Below are 24,076 nucleotides of genomic sequence, written 5' to 3'. Positions count from 1 at the left end.
ATTCAAGCGGAATTTCCTTTTTCAGTTGATCAAGTTTGTTTGCTAATTAAACATTCCAACGGATGATGACATTAAAACTAATTACTGAGCTGAATAGTACACTCAGCAAGAGGAAACCACATCGTCCAGGCTGATATTGATCAGTTGAACAGATTAATCATTGACCTGATTCAGGACAGTGTATATAAAGCCCAGGATCCTCACCAGTCACACTGGAGGGAGAGGGCTGCCAGTTGTTCCCATTACATCACCGACACAGCTGGAGAAGCAGCACAACAACAACATGAGAATCGCACTAATTCCCTTATTGTTGGTCGTGGCTGCTGCCTGTGTCCCTGCCCTGTGTGGCAGAGAGGAGCAGCCCGTCCTCCAGCCCGAGGCCCCGGTCGAAACCCGTTCCCGCTTTGCTGCCCTGGATGACGTGCGTCTCCTGGCGAACGGCCTCCTCCAGCTGGGTCAGAGCCTGCGGGAGTTTGTGCAGAAGACAAAGGGACAGATAAACGACATCATCCAGAAGCTAAACATCTTTGACCACTCATTTTACCAGCTCTCAGTGCTTGCCAGTGAAATTAAAGAGGAAGAAGAGGAGCTAAAGAAGACCACCGTGGTGCTGAAGGCCAACAACGATGAGATCAAGGGCCTGTCTGTTGAGATCAACTCCAAAGTGGACAACATCCTGCAGGAGAAGAGTCGGTTGCAGAACAAGGTGGAAGGGCTGGAGGAGAAGCTGAGCAGCATGTCACATGGCCTGGTGACTAGCGAACAAGTGGCAGAGATCAGTGGCCTCAGGGTGAGTCGCCTGCTGTAAAAAGGGATTTTGTTTTTGAGGATTTTTTGTTGCTGAGGTGGAAATGCCTCTGAAAGATCATTTAGAAACAACACTATAAAACTTGAACTCCTTCTGGGTGAGATGGCAACTTTCTTTGGGCAACCTTTTCTGTCCTGCACAAGCAGGAATAAGAACTGAAAAAAAAAATACTTTTTGGAAGCCAACACAAGTCTTCTGGAAATAAATGGGGTATGCTTTCTGAATACTTAATGACAACTCTTAATAATAAATAGTATAGATCTTTATCCTAAACTATGCTTTGTTATGAAATTATTCTCCCAGTCTATGTCTTCTAAAATACAGACTCCAATTATTGTCTGTGATATATTAACACTTAAATAAAAGCATTCCTTAACAGTTCCCATGATTCTTTCATGGTCCCTGGTCAGGAAGTGATCCTAAGCCAGGAGCGGAGCATTACAGAGCTGCTGAAGGCTGTGAGGGAGCAGAGTGACCAGCTCAACCACCAGAGGGTCAAGATCAAGGTTCTGGAGGAAAAGGTACATTTTAGAAACCCGTTTTGGCGGAACAAGTGGATTAAAGTAGGGGGTGGATTATGCACTTTTTCTTTATGCTCAGGTTGAATAGCAGCATTTTTTGAGGAGTGCAGGGGATGGTCTTTTAAGACATTTTCTCACCCATTCCTTTACTTGCAAGTTTTATTGTGGCAATCCAATAATTGCATAACATTCATATTTTAGGCTGCACCCTTAAGAAACTCTCTGGAAGAAATGTTTCCAGCATGCAACTCAACTCAGGTGTTATGTAACTGATTGGTCGGAGAGAGAAGCACATGCTGTCATACATATCAGGATATAGCATCATCTGATCTTATTAACATTTTCATAAAATGAAATAGTGGAATGCAGGATAGGTATTGCTGTGCTTAAATTAATTAGTTGCCACAGATCGGGTGACTGCCCATGGTCAATACACATTCTCTTTCCCAACTCGTCAAATACTGATACTTGTTGAGATGCCCTAAGCCACAAACTGTGGCACTCTATGTACCCTCCAGCGTTGGTTTTGGACGAATCAGGCGTGTCAGTTTCCAATGCATAGTGTTTCTTTCAAAATAAACTTTCATCTTCACAGAAACTTACGCTTGGGCAACAAAACCATTTAGTGAGGTTTAAGGAAAGACCGTGGTTGCTGTGTACTTGTCTGACCAATGACTCATGTAACACAAACAGTGGCATCCTGAAAAAAAGTCTGAGCGCCCAATAGTGGCGAGGGGGGGGGTTTCTATTAAAGTTAGTTGTAAGTGCGGTGAGTCGGTATTGGACACAGAGGGGCACTGACAAAGCATCAGTATTCGATGTTGGCGTTAGTTGGGTGAGACCAGTTCCCTCATTCAGTGAAATTAGATACATTTTAGCCCCTTTCCCACTCAATCATTTTCATACAGTCTCTTATTCAGTTAGAGTGCATGGGCATTTCAGTTTGTTGCTGTAGAAAAGTATGTATTACTAAGATTATTTTGCCAGCTGTCATCATAATTGTATTGCACTGAATGTGCTAGGCGAATGAAACTAGAGTCATGGTACTGTACTGTGTAAATTGGACTTTAAATCTTTTGAGGAGGGTGCAGACGTAATGAGAGAGCTGTCAATATTTTTAATAATCTCAGCCCGTGCCTCAGTGTAATTATACATTCCCATTTCCATTGGTCTTTAAAGCACAAAATGTATATTGTTACAGTGAAATATATAAAAAACTTTGGAATATTTCAACTTTTGCAGATTGGCAACCCAAAGTTTATTACGTGTAGAATTGCTATTTAATCCGCAGTATTTCCTCGTGGTCAGTCTGAAGATTATGTCAGCATGATGAAGTCTTTCCCTAACAATTTTTCCCAGCTTACAGTCAACACATTGACACAAGAGACCATTGAGAGGATTCCTGACATCTTCAACAGTGAAGCACCAACACTCACCCCTTATTTGACCTCAAGCTCTACCAGCACCACCGGTAAGATTGAAAATAAAGCATGAGGAACTGTTTAGAGTGATATTAGATTTTTTTGATTTTTTTGATTTTGTACATCATATCAGCAAGTTTATATTTAATATTGCTGTGTTAATGCTCATCATTTACGAATAAGTCCCGAAGATTTACAGCAATTTTCTGCTTCACTTCCATAAATTTTCCTACCTGTCTGCACATTCACAGTTTTAGCATTTACTAGATAAATGATCCTGCACACATTTTTCCTGCTAATGCTGCTGATATGAACTGTTGACCGTCTGGTCACAAGTGCACTTGCATTTATTTCCTCCTGATTTCCACGTTGAAGCTAATCTTCACTTTCATGTTTGACATCATGTCTGTGTTCATTTTTAAATAGATCTGCCGTCAGACTGCAGTGACCTGTTCAAGAGAGGGGAGAGACTCAGTGGTGTCTATGCCATCAGACCCACTGGAACGGAGCCCTTCATGGCTTTTTGCGACATGAGCAAAGGTACTGTAGTGTCACACAAACATTTAACTATATCACAGCACAGGACACCAGTTTTTTTTCCATTAAAGATCACATTGTAAGCATTGTTTACCCTTTTTAAGTTCAATTGCCTATCTTATATCTTACTAAAAGTTGTCATTCTTAATGTAAAGCAACAGTAGAAAAAAAAATACAAACAGTAACGCATGCCTGAATTGTTTGCTGTGAATTCCAAATACATTAAAGAAGAAATTTGATTACAAGGCAGGGATGCTTGACTCCACCACTAACACTGAAAACTAATACAGAAGAATTAATTACATAATGCAAATATATTAAATAGCTTATAACCATTAAACTACTTGATGTGAATTATGAGGATTATAACTTTAAATTAAATCATGAATTTTTTCTGTTTCTATTTCAGATAATGGAGCAACAGTCATCCAGCGAAGGATGGATGGTTCAGTGAATTTTGATCAAAACTGGGAGAAGTATGAAAATGGGTTTGGAGATTTTCAAGGTGAGAGACATTGTTCTCTTTTTGAGACTTTACTTACTCATTTGAAAATCTATTGTCAACTGCCAAATTCTTAATTACCTTTTTTTTGCAATTCTCTCTCATAGGGGATTTTTGGCTGGGTCTCAGAAACATCCACTCTCTAGCCACTCAGGGCAACTCTGTCCTTCACATCCAGCTGGAGGACTGGAAACAGAACAGGCGCTTCATTGAATACAGATTTAAACTTAATGGTCCTGAAGGCAACTACACCATTCACCTCACGCATCTGTCTGGAGATTTGCCGGACCCCATGAGCAACCACACAGGCATGATGTTCTCCACCAAGGACAGGGACAATGACAACCACCAGGACTCCAACTGTGCCCACAACTACACAGGTACAGCAGGGACACATGTAGGAGACATATTTATCCTCATGTGATGGGATTAATGAATACTTGTCATCCAGTATCAGCTGCACAACGTGTCATTTCTGTTAACTTCCAGGTGGATGGTGGTTCAACGCCTGCGGAGACACAAACCTGAATGGGAGATATTTCCACATGAGGCCTAAGGGGCGCTCCGAGCGTAGGAGAGGGATTGAGTGGAGGCCGGGCCAAAAGGCAGCTTACTCCCTCAAGCTCACCCAGATCTCTGTACATCCCATGGCTTCCCCACTACCACCTCCTCCACTTCCGCCTCCTCTGAAACAGGTGTCTTTCAGTGATCCAGCACCAGCATTCTCAGTGAAAATACTCAATGTAACAGTGGCCCCTTCAGGAGAGCCCTGGCAATGCTTCATGTGGACAGCCATTGTTTAAGACGGCTTTGGCAGAGACAAAGATATCTCTTCAGACTGTCAAGTTCCAGTAGATTATGTCACAGAGGACACTACACAAGCTTTACAATTCTGAGCGCTGTGCTAAACTGATGAAGCCAAAATAATGCATTACCTAAGCCAGGATAGTCTCTAATGTAATAGAACACTTGTATTGTGAAATCTGAAAAATATTGAAATACAGTTAACATACAATTTATCTTCACTCGCTGTATCTCAGAGGTCAAAGGTTATTGAGGAGAAATTAAAACATACAGCCATTTGTGAGCAGTTTTTATATTGGGTCACATTGACTCTCAATATACAGCAGTGGCTTCCACCATGGCGGAGGCCCTTAAAGGGGTCATAAGATACATCTAAGGAGTCTACAAAACATAGTTGTGCTACACAATGGACTTCTCTAAAGTGGTTTTCTTGTGAAATACTGTCCAGATATCCCTCCTCTGCCATCTTAACATTATTTAAAGGTACCAAGGGCTGCATCTTATTGTTATTTTCTTAATAAATGGATAAAAAAGGGGAAAATAGTGAAACATTTTAATCACAGTTTCAAAGAACTAAAATTACATTTTCAAAAGTAATGCATTGCATAAGAACCAATATCCAAAACCCCCAAAATCAATTTGCTATCATACAAGACTTAGAAAACCAGCAATTAGTCCCATTTGACAGGCTAGAGGTAAGGAACTTTTGCCATTATTGATTAAGAAAAATACTAAAATAATTATTTGATTATCAGAATAGTTACTGATAAAGCTTTCTGTCAGATTATTCAATTTTTTGTTTCGTGTCAATGGAATAATCTGAAAATCATCAGTGGAAATGCTTACACTGACATCTGTAATGAGTAAAAAAGGCATCCCAATCAGATATTGTTCATTCTGAGGCATTTTGAAGGCAAAAAAGGTTGGGAACCACAGCTAGATAACACTCATTTTTACTTAACATACTCTATTTCTGATACTTCTTTCATATTTAATCAATTTGAATAAACAAAGGTATGGTGGTGACTTAAACCTTGGGTTTTCTTTCTGATCGATCCTGAAACTGACCGAGACAAAAGTCTATGATGCTCCGTTTGTTAATAAGGGCTGTATATTGATTGGGGTCCTGACATTGGCCTGGCATAGAATGTTCTTTTTATGTCAACAGAAATTTGGCCCAGATTAATGTCATCCTTGAACTACAAACAGCAACTTTGTTTTGATGCCAAAGTCTTGTAAATGAATGGCTGATGCATGTTTGTGCTATTGGGACATAGTAAAACCTTCAGAACGTTGCATTGGGAGGTCTGGGAAGTATTTTGTATTGCTTTTAACAACCTCTAGGGGGCAGTGTTGTTCTGTCTAATGCAGATCCCTTCAATCTGATTTGAAAGTGCTTCACGTATAATTAGATTTGTCAAATTCTGTTTGTTTTGTAAACAGATACTTTCTTAAAACCACATCTATATTTAGTATTTGTTTCTAATGACTCTCTAATTGCTCCTCTCACACTCTTCGTTCACACACTCAGTATCCCCTCCTTAAATAGTGCTAAGTGCCTCTCCAATGAGAGATGTCATCTCTCATCATTACTCCGAGCACAGCTGCAGCCATTCACAGATGGACATATAGATCCCATAACACCTAGGTACTTTCATGCAGACCCACCCAAACACACAGACACACTTCTTTGTGATTGGGCCTGAAGCCTTGACAGTGATCTCCCTGCACATGTGTGAAGGAGCGTCTTCTGTTACTCCCCCTGCCTCTGCACACACGTTGGTTTGAAAAGTTATTTTGGGCTTCAGAAGTGCCACTGTAACCCTGTACTTCCAGTGAAATAACAGGAGGAGTCCAGATTATACCCCGCCATTCTTTCCCCTGTGAACAGTTTCCCATGTCAACTGACAGGGGATCTCCCTCTAAGCACTGGTTGTAGCTCTCTTCACTGTTGCATTAGGGTTGGATTCTCATTTTGAAACAATGGACAACAGTCTTCTGCAGGTGTTGACCGTCCCTACAGCACCCTACCCCGACCAGAGACCCGGCACCAGCGGCCTGAGGAAGAAGGTCTATGTATTTCAGTCCAGGAGGAACTATCTACACAACTTCATCCAGAGTATCTTCTCATCCATTGACCTACGGGACCGACAGGGATCAACAGTGGTGGTAGGGGGGGACGGTCGCTTCTTCAACAGAACAGCTATTGAGGTCATTGTGCAGATGGCAGCTGCCAACGGGGTCAGTGTCACCATGTGTGTGTGTGTGTGTGTGTGTGTGTGTGTGTGTGTGTGTGTGTGTGTGTGTGTGTGGGTGGGTGGGTGTTTGTTTATGTGTGCATGCCGGAAAATGTGTATTGTGTACTGTGGGTGGTGGCATGTATGTGTCACCTGTTATTATCACTTTGTTGTTATTATCACATTAGTTGTACCTTCCTCTAGTCCCTGTGAGAGTTCAATTTGCAGCCTTGGTTGGAGACATGACTGTTTTATTGGAAAAATATAATTAATGTATCAATAATAATAATAATAATAATGATAATTAAAATAATATTAATAATTAAAATAATAATGTGATATAGATCTGACAATAAAAGGTTATAGTATTATTTAGTTGTAGTTATCAAAATGTTCACAAAATCCAATAATATAAATATTCAATAATTATAAAAGAAAGATATAATGTTGCATCATGTAACTTGTATTGTATCATAAGTTTACATGCTTGGTTTACATAAATTCATAATATTAGTTAGTCTTTTCTTGACATCAAATGTTTGGTTGTGTGTGTGTGTGTGTGTGTGTGTGTGTGTGTGTGTGTGTGTGTGTGTGTGTGTGTGTGTGTATGTCTTCAAATTTACTACCACACTTTTTATGTTAAAAAAGCTTTTCTTTTTTATTTAATAATAAATATTCAACAAGACAGTGAGAGGAGACATTATAATGCAATACAACAGCAGAACAATCAATGGATAAATGCTGCCTTTCAACCATACAACCAGCTAGTCACTGCTGTAACTGCAGCTCCTGGCTGATGTCTTCAAATTGAAAAGCATACAACGTGTTTTGTTTTCTACTCTCTTGCCAGCACCAGTAATGATATCTCTACGGTCCCAGGACTTAAGTTACATAACCTTTGAGCTTCTGATGCTTTCTCAATATCGTTGGAGGGATTTAAAAAACAATTACACTCAATATAACTTGCTCTCTGTGTGCCATAACTGCTGTTCATTAAATGAAAGTCGAGCAGCAGTTACTTTTGCAAGAAGCATGAGTCTGTAAACCTGATATTCAATGCTATTCCCTCCCCTCCCCCACTCAGATAAATTAAGATACACACTCATGCCAACCAGCTCACACACACACACCTGTGTGACATTTCCTCAGGTGGGTCGTATGATCATTGGACACCACGGGATAATGTCCACACCAGCCATCTCCTGTGTAATCAGGAAATACAAAGCCATTGGTGGCATCATCCTCACTGCCAGCCACAACCCTGGTGGACCTGATGGAGACTTTGGCATTAAGTTCAATACTGCAAATGGAGGTATGGTAACAGGAGAGGAGTTGGCATGCAGGGGCATCAGCCAAGGGGAAAAATAGTGTTACAAGTGAAGTTAACAAGGCTTTACAGGCCTCATTCAGATATGTGGCATGGACACAGTAATGAGATATTGTTTGTGATTTGTCTGGACGTAAAATCTGGGACAAAGTTCAACTTCATCGAAAAGATCTGCATGGTTTGACCAATAGATATCTCAAACAAACCTGATTGTTAGCACCACTATATTGAATGTGTATAGGACACCGGTACAAAATATCAAATGTAATATCATAGATTTTCTGCTGCATCCAGGCCCAGCCAAGGAGGCCGTCACAAACAAGATCTTTCAGATCAGCAGGACCATTGAGGAGTTTGCCATCTGCCCTGGACTGCATGTGGATCTGACAACCCTGGGCAAACAGATGTTTGATCTGGAAAACAAGTTCAAACCATTCACAGGTGAAGCATTAGTCTGGAACCCATCACTTCAAATTAGGAGAGGATGGAGGCAATGAGAGAAAAAAGGATGGAATATTGATTCTAGAGCAGTGAAAACTACAAAAGAGACTGTACAATCTGACTCACTATACAAATTGGTCATATGTCACATTTTTGCTATTCTTCAGTAATCGTTCATTATAATGTTTATGATTGCTTGTGAATTCATGGATACAAAATACAATTCTGTTTCTCATTTGTGGTGTCCAGTGGAAATTGTGGACTCTGTGGAATCCTACGCCAACTTGTTGAGGAACATCTTTGACTTTGCTGCTCTGAAGGAGCTTCTATCTGGTGAAAACCACATCAAGATAAGACTAGATGCGATGCATGGAGGTAAGAGGATATTTACCAAGAGCATGTAATCTCATCCATTGATCTCTTTTACTCTGAAAACAAACAGAAAAATGATCACGTCAAAACATACAAATTTAGCTTTAAAATATTTTTAAATATGTTGATACCTTTACTTTCAAGTACTATAAGTACTTGTAAAAGTCCAAAAATATAAATAAAGTAAAGGTAGAAGTATGAATTGGAAAATTGCCACTGTGATTGGTAATATGCATAATATTGGATTTTTATTGCTGATGTTATCAAGTGTGAAATTATTTTACTGTTGTAGATGATTGAGGTGTAATTCGTTACCCAGGTAGACGATAACAAATGTTTATTAAGATAATCATGTCTGTATCTAAATTAGTAATCTGAAAGTGAATTTAAGTGCAGTACTTGAGTTAATCTTTTACTGAGTCATAGGTCCGAAGGAAAAACCACATAAAGCTCAAGTTCCTTAAATGTTTGCTCAAGGTCAAATATGACACACAGGTCAAGCCACCAGCCGTCACAAGAATCAGTTTGACCTGTCAGTCATCACAACATCTACGCAATTATTGCATTGTTCTGGTGTTTCTTTAGTGACACAAGTTTGACACAAGTGACACAAGTTTCTCTAGTGACAAAAATGTATGATTTAAAATTGTATATATATATATATATATACACAATTTTAAATCATAAATAAACAAGTGTTGTTGAAGGCTTTGAAAGAACGCTGGACAAGTGGAATGGGGTTATAGGAACTGTTTACTTTGGAATGATGTGTAATGATCAGGTTACTAAAGCTATTTAGGAGTGCCCCCAAACCCTGAAACTGAAACTCACAGTCCCCTCATCCCCCTCATCACTCCTTCACAGGAAGTCATGAGTATTATTATTTATAGTGAAAACATTTTTGACATGATAGCACACCTCTGCCATTGTGGCCAAAGACTTTCTTCCATATCATTCACTCTCAAAACATATTATTTATAACTCATATGTGATGATAGTCAGATTTTGTAAACCTCGGACGGAGCCTAGCTGTTTCCCTCTTTCTGTTTCTACTATCGTTGTGCATAACTAAACTAACCAGCTGAGGGCAGTAGCTTCATATTTGACATACAACTGGTATTTCCCAAGCTTTAAACAGAGCAACAAGAGCTGACTTTTTTTATTTTTGTTGTTTTTTGTTGTTTTAGGATGCCAATAGTGGCAATTCATGCAACACAATATTTGACTTCAGTAGTTCATTGCCTTTAGAAGTCTTCTCTCATGACCTTTTTGTGCTTCGTAGTGGTGGGACCGTATGTGAGGAGAATACTCTGTGAGGAGCTGGGCTGCCCTGTCAACTCTGCCGTCAACTGTGTCCCGTTGGAGGACTTTGGGGGTCAACACCCAGATCCTAACCTCACCTACGCTGCAGACCTGGTCGACAGCATGAGAGACGGACAGTATGATTTTGGTGCAGCATTTGATGGTGATGGGGTTCGTGTCCTATAACTTGTCTCTTTCTTTCGATTTTCTAATAATAAAATAAAAAGAACCTTCTGATCTTGTCTGTCTGGCTTTCTAGGACCGTAACATGATCCTTGGTAAACACGGCTTCTTCGTCACCCCGCCTGACTCTGTGGCTGTGATTGCTGACAACATTTTCTGCATCCCATACTTCCAACATACAGGGGTGAGAGGCTTCGCCCGCAGCATGCCCACAAGTGCAGCCTTAGACAGGTAAAAAAAATACTGCCTGGCTAGTTTCACATCAACGCCACAAGCAATGAGACAGTGATTTTCCACTTACAATACTTTTGGCACATACAGATTTGAATAAGATCAAATTATTTCATTTAACATGAAAGAAGTACGAATTATAAATAACAATGATCGTTTTGTGTCGTGTCAAAGGTTCACTGTACTCTTTCATTGTATTTCTTGCAGAGTAGCCAAAGCAGCAAAAATAGAGTTATATGAAACTCCCACTGGGTGGAAATTCTTTGGTAACCTAATGGACGCAGGCAGACTGTCTTTGTGTGGGGAAGAAAGCTTTGGGACAGGTACTGTATCACTTCAGCAAGTTATTAGATCAAAATATTTAAATCAACTTAGTATGTGGGGGGGGATTCTAGTTTAATTATCATGCTTTTCTTTTCTGTGAATGGTGAACCTAATCACATATCCTCTTTCAGGTGGAGACCATATTCGTGAGAAGGATGGGCTTTGGGCCGTGCTGGCATGGCTGTCCATTCTGGCCTCTAGAAGGCAGAGTGTGGAGGATATCCTTAAGGATCATTGGCTAAAATATGGAAGGAACTACTTTACCAGGTGAGATGTCGACACATTTGTGATCTTTGTTCCTGTGCATTCAGAGTTTTACTCCATCAACCATCAAAGCCACCAAAACACAGCAAATCAATGGTTATGTCTAGGGTTAGGGTTAGTAGACATAATGAACATTGTTGAATTGAAAAAGATGAAGAGTGAACTGATTATACAGATACATGTTAAGAAGATACATATATAACATGACATCTAGTGGAACATAAATATCATTACATATTCTTTCAAGCCCAAAACTTTCTAAATAGTAAGTGAAAATGCAACATGATGCTGTCAGTACATTCCTAAATTCTTTATTTGTCTATGTGGACAAACCTACTGTAACAGGATATATCATGAGCTGGAGCCTTATTATATCTGCCCATTGTGTTAAATTACATTTATAAATTACATGATTATGGTGTCTTACAAATAATTACTGCTGAGTTACAATAAATGCATTTATACTTACAGTGGTAACAAATTATCCGAAAAGCACTGCATTCTCTTATAAATATACATTTGGACAGTATTGTGGCAAAAAAGTCATTTTGAAATTATCAAAGTGTTGGACTGTTTTCACAACCTTCATCAAAATAATACAATACAAACGTACAACAATAAAGCAATTATTCTTTGAATTGTTTTTTTATCAAGATATGACTATGAGAACGTAGACATAGATGCAGCCTGTGAGATGATGGAGGATTTGGAGATCATGATCGTGGACAAGTCCTTTGTGAAGCAGAGATTTGCTGTTGGAGACAAAATCTACCAAGTGGAAAAAGCAGACAACTATGAGTACACAGACCCGGTAGACAGCACCATCTCCAGGAACCAGGTACACGACACACTGAGCTCTATTTCTATAATGATATCTGTTTTTTTGTACGGTTACTGGATGTAACCAGTGGTCACCAGGTACTGGAGCTACTCAGCTGTGCCTGCTGATCCTAAAAGCTTTTCATAGTCTGTAATGGGCTTTTTGCACTGCAGGGTCTGCGGATAATCTTCTCTGATGGCTCTCGAATCATCTACAGACTCAGTGGGACGAGTTGCGATGTGGCGACAGTTCGAATCTACATAGACAGCTATGAGAAGGAGCAAATCTTAGAAGACACACAGGTAAAAAATCTAATTCAAAGATATTTCAGGATTAATTTGGCAAGATAGTCCACAATATTAAAAAAGAGAAAATCTTATGATTTGTATGAAACATATCTTATGAGGTGTAGTGCTGTGTGGTTGAGAGGAACAGGACAGCCCTAAGCTCACATATCAGACCATCCAGTCCTAAATGGAAGTCAGACAACTGTGCAAAATAGTCAGTTTGTCAGTCTTTTAAAAGAGAACATATGGCCGTAATAGGAAAGGAATTATTTTTATTTTGTTGTACTGTAAATGAGCCCCCTTTGACAGCCCTGCCGCCTTTTTCTTTCAATGCATTTATAGCACATGAGAGAAGTTTGTCTGCCAGAAATCCTCTTAGGCTTAGGCGATACACCTACTTGGTTGGGATAAGGAAAAGATTGTAGTTTGTGAATACCTTTTCCTGCAGAAAGCTTTTAAGGCAAACTTTTGTGCCACCACCACACACTTGACCTTTCACCTTTGTGTAGTGTCTGCATCTGTTAAAGGCGGGCATTGCTCATTGCTCACACAGCCACAGCGTCATCATCTCCAGCAAGTTGAAGACTGTTTTAGTTGTTAAGATCGTACAAGTCAGATGTTACAAAACTGACTAGTAAGACAACAAAGTTCAATATTTATTTTAGTGGTAAATTTTAGTTTATTTAGTTTAGTTTACTATTTGGCATATGTGGCATTTTACTATTTTGTTTTAAATATTGTTAGAATTTCATATGAACTTCTCAATTTAATTTAATTTTTTCAAAGTACTTTTAACTATTTATTTAAGTAGGTCTAGTTAACCAAACTAGATTTCTCCCTTGGGAAGCTTTCCTGTAGTTCAACTTCTTCCAGCGTAAAGTAATTGGTATCTTGCAAAGCTATGCTTTCAAAGAAGCATCTGCAACACTGGCCTGCTTATCGTTAAATATTAATGAGGAAATGCATCAGTGGCATATGGCTGCCAGGTGCTTCAGTCTCTAACCAAATCAATCTTGTTTGGGACAGGTGATGCTGGCACCCCTGGCAACCATCGCTCTGAAGATATCCCGGCTCCATCACAGGACGGGTCGAAGTGGCCCATCGGTCATCACATGATTCCTCCCATTTGTTTCTCCATTATTGCTAAACTAATGCCCTCTTTGTTTTTCTTTCCAGATTTTTGTATAAACTGTGCTTCAATTCCAAGTGAAGCTGCACAACATGCAGCAGTTTGCATTTTAGGCTAAAATATATTCAGTGTTTTTTTCTGTTCAACATTAAACTGCTTTTTAATTTTGGGCCATTTGTGTTCTTTGTCTTTCAAATATATATTTTGATTTCAAATTTTGAATTGTAATTCAAATCAAATGAATGAGTCACTGGCAAATAGCAGCAGGGTTTCAGCACCACCCGTACTCTAAGTGATCAAAACAACTAATCATGACACAATGTTGGCCTATTAAACACAGCATGCAACCCTGACTGCAGTTTCACTTCCTTTGTGAAACTCCGTTATAACACTGCATTTTCTCACATTGTTCTGGCTGTGCACACTCAGGATATGAGCTTCCTTGCTTTGCGTGAAGTGGTACTGAATACTTTTTAGAGGTTGATATTGAAAAAAAGAAGAAAGTAACATACAGTTTCTAACATGAATAACATTTCTACATGCTCCCAGTGCTCATTTCCAAAAATAAAGAACTGTGTGTTTCCTATCATGAAGCCTGAAATTATTATTTGGATCATCTGTATTCCCTCTTATCCAGGGCATTTAAAACTCATTAGCAAATAACAACCTGAAATTGCAGTCAAGTGTGTGCTGCTGGAGGATGATTGACAAGTCTGCTCACTCGAGCATTAACACAAACACATCTTCCCATATCAGGAGTAACTGTTCTGATAATTACAAAGAACAACAGCAAAGCAACATTACAATATCGGGGTATTAGATGTAAACAGAATTACCTTTCAATACCTTGTGGAGCATAGTTTATATTTACTTTTACTATCTTTTAAACTTATTTTCTGCCGGAGACATTTAAGCTGTCATAGGAAACATTTTAAAAGAGACGTAGCCAGCTCAGGTGGCTACATGGTATCCATCTGGAGAGCAGCAGCATCAGTCCGCTAACATCTGGTCCAACTCTGTGATCACAAATGCCCTTTGAAGTACTGTACCTTTCTCCTGGTTTCATCTCCATATTACAGTGGACCTGAAGCCCAACAAGAGGGAGACACACTTGAGTTTAGCTCTGGTTCATCTGAGGTCATGTTTGAGAATGCACCACTTTGTGAAAAAATAATCACTGACAATACTCAGTCATGCACAATTCCAGGGCCCTGAAAAGGGAGAAGCTATGGAATTCAGCCATCATTACTTTCATTATTTACAGCTGCGTTTTTTCCTACTGAGACATAAAAAAAATATCAGCACATATTTCTTCCATCTCGATTAGAGAGGCCTAACCTCAAAACACGTAAAACAAATGCCCAATGAAACCCGTTCAAGACTGAATGATTACTACTTAATTCATGTAATTTTGATCTATTGCTTGGAATTAATTAAAATGTTCATTAAGGGTGCCCTGATATCTTCCCTACATCTCAAAGCACTATGATGATCAAAACAAGTATTTATTATAAAACTAGAGGCTTCTAAGTACAAAGTTGTCATAGAGGGAAATTTTACAAAGACACCTTTTTTAAAAGAAAGTAACTTTTACTTAAGGTAAAATATGATGGTACATTGATTAAAATACTTTGTACAAAAATGATTAGGTGGTATAGTAAAGCAGCATGTCTGTGAGGAGTAAAATGTATTCTTTTCAAAGTAATAAGTAACAAAGTACGCAAATATAAAATGATATTATCACGTAAAAAAGTATTTTTTTTACTCCATTAAACCCTGGAGTGCTCAATATTTCAAAATAAATCTCCTTTAGACACTCCAATCCTCACTACAATAGATACTTTTACCACTTTTAAAGATTTTATACAGATTATTGATTTTTGTTTTTTAGGTTATTAAAGAGCCTTATCCTCATTTGCTCTCCATTCATTCTCTGTGTAATTTGAACAACTCATAAGATAGGACATACACATTTAATAAGACACCATTCCAACTTACCTTTATTTATATCTCAGGCAAGACTGACTGCTGATTACTGAGACACTTTGAGGGTCCAAGACATTTTCCCTTTTTTTGTTCCCCTTTGTCTCCTTTTGTAATAATGCATAACCTCTCAACCCATGCACAATCATGGTATGTACATATCTTTGATTCAGGACAAACTGGGCTATCAGAATATGCACTACAGTGATGTAACGTTGATGTATAAATAGTTATATCAGCATAAATGAAAATAAAAACAAAATTTGAAATTGAATCTATTATATATCTATTATCTATTATAAGATATTTATACAAATCAAACATAACACAATGGTTTTGAGACTTTTGGCTTTTGAAATTTGTTCGATAGGCCTTGGTGACCAGGGGAAAACATAAACATCGTTGCCAACACATCAAAATCTATTAACATCATAGAAGCCAATCAAATGTATACAAATATAATTTATATCAAAAAGAGTTTAAAACAGAGACACCATTATGTCTCAAAAGGATCTGTCTTATGTAATTAATGGATCACGAGACTTAGTGTTCATATGTTATAATGACTATAAGAAGTATCGCTACACTTACAGGATGGTTGCATTTGCAGTTCTGTATGACAAGTCTACACCTTAAACAGCCTATGGTTTGTATGTTAATTTGTATGCAGTATGTTTTTTTTTTAAAGTAGAGCTGTCCGATAGGCTTAAAAGTGGTGGAGTAAAAAGTGTATTCCCATTAGAAATGTAGATGTATTAAGAAAAAGCACCCAACAAAAATACTTAAGACGGGGGTGGCTTTACTGCATTATGGTTTGCTTATTATGAGCACTTTCTGCCGTTTAACGTGAGAAGGCAGGGCAAGTTATCTTAATCCAAGCTAACTAGTTGTAGGACTCCTTATCAGGTAAAGATATATTTGTATGGAGATGTGTGTGTGTGATTTATTTATTTTTTGGTTTGTTTTCAATTTGCTACAAGACTGTAAAGCATTACTTTTTGTTCTGGTGCAATTGTTTACATTCTCACCAAAGATCATTTTGAGTGCAAAAATGGAACATATTCAAAGTTGAACTGTGGATTTTGATTCGATAGCGCTGTGTAGTGAAAATCATACATCTAAGATTCTACATTCAATTGTGTGAACAGGCCAGAGGGAAGCACCGACATCCATTTTATATTCCTGCATATGACAAAAAAAATAATCATAAAATTGAGCCACTAAGAGCTTGATATCAATTTGAAAATAATTTTTACATGTTGAATGGTAAATTCGAGAGGAATGTGTTTTTAGGCCAGGTGTTTTTGTCCTAAAGGAGATTGCTTTACCTGCAAGCTAATTTGTAAGTGCCTGTCATCCAGTGTATATTTTTGGATTAATAGAGAAATCAACGTGATCTGGTTTTGAGTGAGAAGTTCCTCAAAAATCTATATTAAGTACAGTAAGTTACACACAGGAAATGTAGACCACGGATATCACGTGGTTGTTAATCAGGCCCCCGTGAAACAGTGCTGCGTGCCACCCTGCTCCTCGTGACAAAGGATCGCAACAACCGTGGGAATAAACTATATTTGATTGACACGAACTTTTGGATTACTGAGTCGGCAGCACCTGGTGGAGCTCAGGTGTGTCTGCACGTTCAGTACGCGGTTGGAAATGAGGCTTATATTTTAGGCTGACTGCTACTGTCGCTTTAAAACAGTCACCTGACAGAGAAGGGAAAACCCGATGGAGTAAGCAGGAAGTCAGTCTACCGAGAAGGAAAGAAGAGCCTGAGCACGTAAACAATACACAAAGAAGAAGAACAAAAGTCAAACAGAGTGTTTTAACACATTTATCGCCATGGCCGGAATTAAAGGTATTGTATTCTTGGCGTTATGACTTCGTCGACAGCTGAGATTTACCTCCATTTAGTTACGCAGACGTCAACGCTTCAAAAACTTTATTAGCATAGTTGTCTACATTTTTGAAACAATGTTGCTCGGTCATTTCGAAAGCTATCATTACAACACTGCATAAGGACATTAAGAAGTGTTATTAAGTTATCATCCTGTTCAAAGCTCTTAGTTAATGCGTGTGTAATGTAATGTAACACTAATGGGATGTTTCTCTTATTTCAGCACTGGTTGGTTTGTCCTTCAGTGGTGCCATTGGTCTTACGTTTCTTCTTCTGGGCTGTGCATTGGAGCAGTACGGGTATGTGCTTTGTTATAACTAAGTATCTATGTTATTGCATTACATAGACCTGGCTTAACATGCAATATTAAGGCTGAAAGGGATGTTAAGCAGTAAACAAAAACAACAAAAGTCTCAAAGTGTTCCCTGTCTGGCTGTTACAAGTGGTGCTCCAGCAATTTGATATTGCACTTGCATTAAGTTAAGGGACTACATTTAAAAAAAGAATGGTGGCAGAGAATGAGAAATGTAGTCCATTGTTTGGGTCAAGCATCAGAAATGCAGAATCCTAACATTTCTATAATGAAACTCAATAGTGTCTTTCATTAGAGCCCCCTGCCCTCTAGATGCCTGATCCTTTAAAACCCCATACTCCCAGTGTGTAATGCAGTCTGTTAAATTATTTTAAAACCTTTAGCATAAATCTGATGTCATTAGGGCTATTTTCCAGACTTAGTCACATAGTTGCAAAAGACATTATACAATTGATTTTACAGGCAGAGTAATACTTCTCATAACAGGTAAACTGAGCTTCGCTTTTGCAATGCCCTTTTAAAATGTTTTATTATGTTATAAATGGTTAAATATTTCTGAGTGATTTGTTTCTCCTGATTTGTTTCACCTGTTTCTGTAGGGTATACTGGCCGCTGTTTGTGCTCATTTTCTACATATTAAGCCCCGTCCCGACCTTCATATCCAGACGCCTCAGTGATGACACTGACTCCTCCAGCAATGCATGCAGAGAGCTGGCCTACTTCTTAACAACTGGCATCGTGGTATCATCTTTTGGGATTCCAATTGTGCTAGCCCGCACCAGCACAGTGAGTTATCTCTCTAAAGCAACCGTCATTGGCTTGGCTTGTATTTGTTTGTGTAGATCTCTGTCTGTGCTGTGTGCACCACATCAATTGTCAGTATATTTCAATTGCACTTTTTTCTTGTGAGCTGTACACTGTGCCAGCAGAGCGTTGTGAAAAAACAAGGACTATAGATTTATTTTGGACTGATTCAGTCTGAATACTTTCCTCCAACAGATCCAGTGGGGTGCCTGTGGTCTGGTGATGACAGGAAACGCTGTCATTTTCCTTACCATCCTTGGCTTCTTTGTCGTGTTTGGAGGTGGGGACGACTTCAGCTGGGAGCAGTGGTAGAGTTCCTTCAGACAGTTGAAAGACATAAGGATAGATGGATGGGTGGGTAGGTGGATAGTTGAATGGATAGACAGCAGACTGAGGGGCGAATGTGTCCTGCACTTAATAGGGGATGACGCTCATGTACAGTGTATGCTGCAAAAATGTCAAATTAACTGGGCATGTTTTCAGGCCATTTTTTATATTAAAGGGTGTTAGGGTTGGAGACAACAATATATATCCCATTAATGTGCCTTATGTCTGGGACCAGAGAGACACTGATGCCTATCCACCTTAACCCATGTTTTTTTTAGCTTGTCGTGCCTTTATTTCAACCCGCAAAAATCCCCCTGCTCACTGCTGCTGCCTGCTATTTAATTATGCTTCAGTTAATCAATATCATATTGGGTTCCTAAAGAGTAACTCTATTGTAATGTGTATGGCGATGCTCACTGCATTATCTGTCCGCATTGTTCAAGACGGGGGTGGCTTTACTGCATTATGGTTTGCTTATTATGAGCACTTTCTGCCGTTTAACGTGAGAAGGCAGGGCAAGTTATCTTAATCCAAGCTAACTAGTTGTAGGACTCCTTATCAGGTAAAGATATATTTGTATGGAGATGTGTGTGTGTGATTTTTTTTTTTTTTTTTTTTTTTTTTTTTTTTTTTTTTTTTTTTTTTCAATTTGCTACAAGACTGTAAAGCATTACTTTTTGTTCTGGTGCAATTGTTTACATTCTCACCAAAGATCATTTTGAGTGCAAAAATGGAACATATTCAAAGTTGAACTGTGGATTTTGATTCGATAGCGCTGTGTAGTGAAAATCATACATCTAAGATTCTACATTCAATTGTGTGAACAGGCCAGAGGGAAGCACCGACATCCATTTTATATTCCTGCATATGACAAAAAAAATAATCATAAAATTGAGCCACTAAGAGCTTGATATCAATTTGAAAATAATTTTTACATGTTGAATGGTAAATTCGAGAGGAATGTGTTTTTAGGCCAGGTGTTTTTGTCCTAAAGGAGATTGCTTTACCTGCAAGCTAATTCGTAAGTGCCTGTCATCCAGTGTATATTTTTGGATTAATAGAGAAATCAACGTGATCTGGTTTTGAGTGAGATTTTTGGGTTTCATCATTATCCTCATCAGGGGCCATTGAAATATGTAATTGTAAAATCAATATTACAAAACAAGGTTCTGCTTCATCATTACAAGTAACTGACTTTTTAATGAGGTTCTGAAGTTTGTATGATTAGCCCACTTGACTATCACATCATAGTGTCATGTATCATTGCTGATTTCCCAAATCATTCACTGCTTTCACTGAGTCAAATGTACTGTATGTCTCAGAACTGACATGTAAAGAAAGCTTTCTATTGTGACTCCCATACTCACACTAACGAGTGCCAGAGAGCTCTCAAAGGTTATTTTATAAGCTCCTGGCTACATTTTGTTTTCTAACATTGATTAAAATTCCCTGTTTAATGAAACAAACTCTGTCTTGCTGTGTATTGCTGCTGTGTGAGGTGGACGGAGATCTGATTTATGTAAAGCTTGTCTGGGTAGTTGTGATGGATATATGTGGACTGTACAGCACATCAGCAATGGTGAATGTAGCAAACCCCTGTAATGGCCTCCCACGAGACACAAACTGTGAAAGACGGAGAGGTGTTGTGTTTTTTCGAATCTTTTCTGTCTAGCCAGACTTTACAAGCATCTATAGGCCTGACTTACAGGCACGAAATTCAGGTGCAAGCATCTGCTAAATCATTTAGATATGTTTTGCAATATTCAATAAGCAGTGTTCAAAACAGCTCCATGTTTTGCCTAACAGCACATCATTTTCACTGAAAAACATCTGTCTGCCTCCCTGTACGTTTCGATCTTTCCAAACACAAAATCATTAATATTGAATACAGATCCACAACATTGATGTTGTGAGTAAGCTGCATAACTGAACACTGATAAAAGCCAGCATTCTCCTTTCAGGGTTGAATAGCATGTGAAAGAAAACAATTGTGCAGCTGCATGCAACTTGAGTCGTTCACCATCCAATGCCTCACCAATTTGCGTGTTAAGCCAAGTGCATCTCCTCACCCCTCTCTGCAAATGAAAGATTATTTCTATGAAAACCATCTGTGTTGCCGCCTCCAGTGATTGCATTTCACAAAGGGAACAAAAAGCATGTATGGGCTAACATCCCACAGAGAGGTTAGCTGCTGTGTGAAAAGCACTTATGAAGATTCACAAATGTGTGAATGTGCAATAGATAGCGTGTACTGTACACTGCATGGAAATGCTTGGTTGTGTAACATTTAAGAAATTAGTTGACATATCAAAGATTAAAGGATAAAAGTTGGTCCCTGGAGGTTGATAAAAGAAAAGGGTGAGAGCATACTATTTCACAGAATAATACTGTTACTATGAAAATCAAGGTAATGAAGTTGCTATTTAAAAAAATCCCAGTAACCAACAATGTACTGTAGCAACACAGTAACTTATAGTCCTGTAAAAAATCACAGTAACCAACAAGAAAATGCTTTTCCTGATGACAATGTTGACAGTCATTTCAAAGCCTTGCTGGTAATGTACAAAATGCTAATTGAATTGTCTGAAATATATTGAAGTCTCGAGGCGTTGCACTGCAGAACATGTAGCATGCACTGTTACCATTCTACCACTGAATATCCTGGCAAAGTAGGAATGTTCTTCACCACTGAAATAGTAAAGTAAGAGCTCGCATCCAGTTTAAGACTCTGGTGCTAGCCTACAGGGCAGTGAAAGGAACAGCTCCTTCCTATCTCCAGGCCTTGGTCAAGCCCTACACCCCCGCCCGACCACTTCGCTCTGCTGCCTCGGGGCGACTGGTTGCCCCGTCGCTCAGAGGTCCCTGCGGCCGATCCACCCGGTCACAGCTTTTTTCTGTCCTGGCCCCACAGTGGTGGAATGAACTCCCCACTGACGTCAGGACAGCAGAGTCGCTGCCCATCTTTAGGCGCAGGCTGAAAACTCACCTCTTCAAGAAGTACTACCCTGAGCCTTCCTCGTAGCACTTATTGCACTCGTATTAGTTGCTGCACTTATTGAATTTGTATTTGTTTACTGCACTTATCCTATTCGTAGTAGTTTGTAGCACTTACTATATTCGGATTAGTCTGTTGCAATTATTGTTTTCGTAGTAATCTGCCTCTGCACTATACTTTTGCTCTGGTTTATGCTTTGAGATGCTTGTTTAAGAAAGGAGATGCACTTATGACTTCTGGTGACTAGTAGTTCTCTTGAATACCTATGTTGAATACACTTCCTGTAAGTCGCTTTGGATAAAAGCGTCTGCTAAATGACTGTAATGTAATGTAATGTAATGTAAAGGGTAGACAGGAAGTCTCCAAACCGCCAAAATATTATTGGGAACCATGTGTTTTAATTGGTTGCACAAGACCACATCCTGGCCCCATTAAGCCTGTCAAAGCCCAAGACCACGAGATATTTTTTCTATGGCTGCTGGCTACCATATTTAAATCTGGATACCCTAAAACTCCACCTCTACAAGCTATGATTGTGAGCCATGACTGGTGTGGCTTATTCTGCGACACATCTGTCCCGACCCTTTGGGATCCTCATGACGCCTGAAACATGTTTCCATGGAACGTACTTGTGGTATTTTGCTGTAACAATACTTCCTCCTACTTTAACCAGAAATGTACTATTTGGAAAGTACTGTGTTTATTTGTAAGGTAAAAATATTGTTACTTTAATTTAAAAACACAGTTAAAAACAATCCTATTATTTAATTTTTTTTTAGATTAGCTTACTTGTCAATTGCCAGTTAACTACTTTGAATTTTGCAGTAAGTTTCTTGAGGTCCATCAGAGCAAGTGAGAACATCATGCTGGCTGTGAATCATGGTGAGACATCTCCATATTTCAAAAGGAAAAAAAGTTGCTTGTTGATCAACCATGGCTCAGTTACTTATGTAAGAAAAGTGTTTAAAGAAATGCTCCTACACCCCTGACATTGAGACCATGTGAATAAGAAGTTGTGCATCCGTCCCAAAACCCATAACATGATGGTCCATCATTGACTGTTGAGAGAGTGATAAAGTCACACCGTGTTCTTTATTCTATGTGAGAGAGAGAGACCTTGAGAAGAACAAAATATGAAGGTAAGGATGGAGGTGAAGAAAGCCCAGGGACAACCATTCATCTCTGTTCCAGGACAGCTGTTGCTTGGCAACAGCAAATGCATCAAGATTATTCCAAAAGACTACTCAGTGTGACACTAGACAGAGTAACACAGTTCAGAGCATCACAACCCAATGCAACACAGCATATTATATATGATATTGTAATATAGGCTCTACACTAAAACAGATAAATGATAGAGACAGCTATAAATACATAATATGGATATTGTAATATACCATGGCATTTGCAATAGGCTGCTAATTTAAAACTTCTGATAATTATTGTTATCTTGGTTTTAATGTTAACATGTTATTGCAACTTCCCTCTCGGACACTATATGAGCTGCCTACGAAGATCAGGGCCTTAGACTCCCTCACCGCTTTTAAATCAAGTCTTAAAACTCACCTGTTCCTCTCTGCCTTCCCCTAGGGTCTTGATAATTTGGATTGCTTGTGTTTGGGTGGTTGTTCGGTTTTAATAGATATTCTTAGATTTCATTATGATTAAATTAATTAATTAATTAAAATTTTTATTTTATTTTTTGTTTGTTTTTAGTGTTTTATTATTATATTTGATTATTGTGATTATTCTACCCTGTGCAGCACCTTGAGATTTCTTTGTATTTTAAAGTGTGCTATATAAATAAAATCCATTATTATTATTATTACGACACAGTTCAACATTTGAATTGAACTTTTTTTCCAACTAAATCATATGCAGACATGCGGTTTGGATAACTTTCTATTTCATTTCGGCAGTGTAGCAAACTGCAATTTGGAGAGAGAATCAACGAAAACACATCAGGGAGTCAATGACAGACAGAGAGCCGGAGTGTGGTGTAAGGGTGGGGGGTGGGTGGTGGTGGTGTAGGGAGGGTGGTGGTGTAGCTCCATTCCACACAGTGCGCCCCTCTGGCCGGGATTCGAACGGACGCTGGGCAGTAAGGCAGGGAGGGCGTGCGCACTGGCAGCCATTGGGAAGGATCTGCGTCGTCGGTGTCAAAGCCAATCGATGCGCTCTCGGGGTCGCGAATGGGAACGAGCGCGAACGGGACAAATGGAACCCGATAAAAAGGGGCGCGTGATT

At 39.0% G+C, this 24,076-nt stretch overlaps 3 protein-coding genes across 3 annotated transcripts; all 3 read left to right on the top strand.

Annotated features, from left to right (window-relative positions):
- Positions 1-217: 217 nt before the first annotated feature.
- On the top strand, positions 218-4,871 carry LOC129114044 (angiopoietin-related protein 3-like). The gene is made up of 7 exons (XM_054626550.1): positions 218-790; positions 1,219-1,329; positions 2,689-2,800; positions 3,177-3,290; positions 3,697-3,792; positions 3,897-4,169; positions 4,279-4,871. Exons 1-7 carry the CDS (start codon positions 284-286, stop codon positions 4,590-4,592), a joined length of 1,527 nt encoding a protein of 508 aa, XP_054482525.1. The 5' UTR covers positions 218-283; the 3' UTR covers positions 4,593-4,871.
- Positions 4,872-5,524: 653 nt separating this feature from the next.
- On the top strand, positions 5,525-13,679 carry LOC129114034 (phosphoglucomutase-1-like). The gene is made up of 11 exons (XM_054626541.1): positions 5,525-6,834; positions 7,980-8,142; positions 8,452-8,598; positions 8,848-8,973; positions 10,253-10,443; positions 10,532-10,686; positions 10,894-11,009; positions 11,142-11,277; positions 11,929-12,112; positions 12,268-12,396; positions 13,408-13,679. Exons 1-11 carry the CDS (start codon positions 6,577-6,579, stop codon positions 13,495-13,497), a joined length of 1,695 nt encoding a protein of 564 aa, XP_054482516.1. The 5' UTR covers positions 5,525-6,576; the 3' UTR covers positions 13,498-13,679.
- A 3,301-nt stretch (positions 13,680-16,980) lies between these two features.
- LOC129114052 (leptin receptor gene-related protein) lies at positions 16,981-19,452 on the top strand. The gene is made up of 4 exons (XM_054626560.1): positions 16,981-17,351; positions 17,614-17,689; positions 18,303-18,489; positions 18,703-19,452. Exons 1-4 carry the CDS (start codon positions 17,336-17,338, stop codon positions 18,817-18,819), a joined length of 396 nt encoding a protein of 131 aa, XP_054482535.1. The 5' UTR covers positions 16,981-17,335; the 3' UTR covers positions 18,820-19,452.
- The last annotated feature ends 4,624 nt before the right edge of the window (positions 19,453-24,076 follow it).

Source organism: Anoplopoma fimbria, chromosome 3, assembly GCF_027596085.1.
Source record: "Anoplopoma fimbria isolate UVic2021 breed Golden Eagle Sablefish chromosome 3, Afim_UVic_2022, whole genome shotgun sequence".
Classification (NCBI taxonomy): Eukaryota; Metazoa; Chordata; class Actinopteri; order Perciformes; family Anoplopomatidae; genus Anoplopoma; species Anoplopoma fimbria.
The sequence above is the reverse complement of the archived record's forward strand: the minus strand, read 5'-3'. Positions and strand labels throughout refer to the sequence as shown.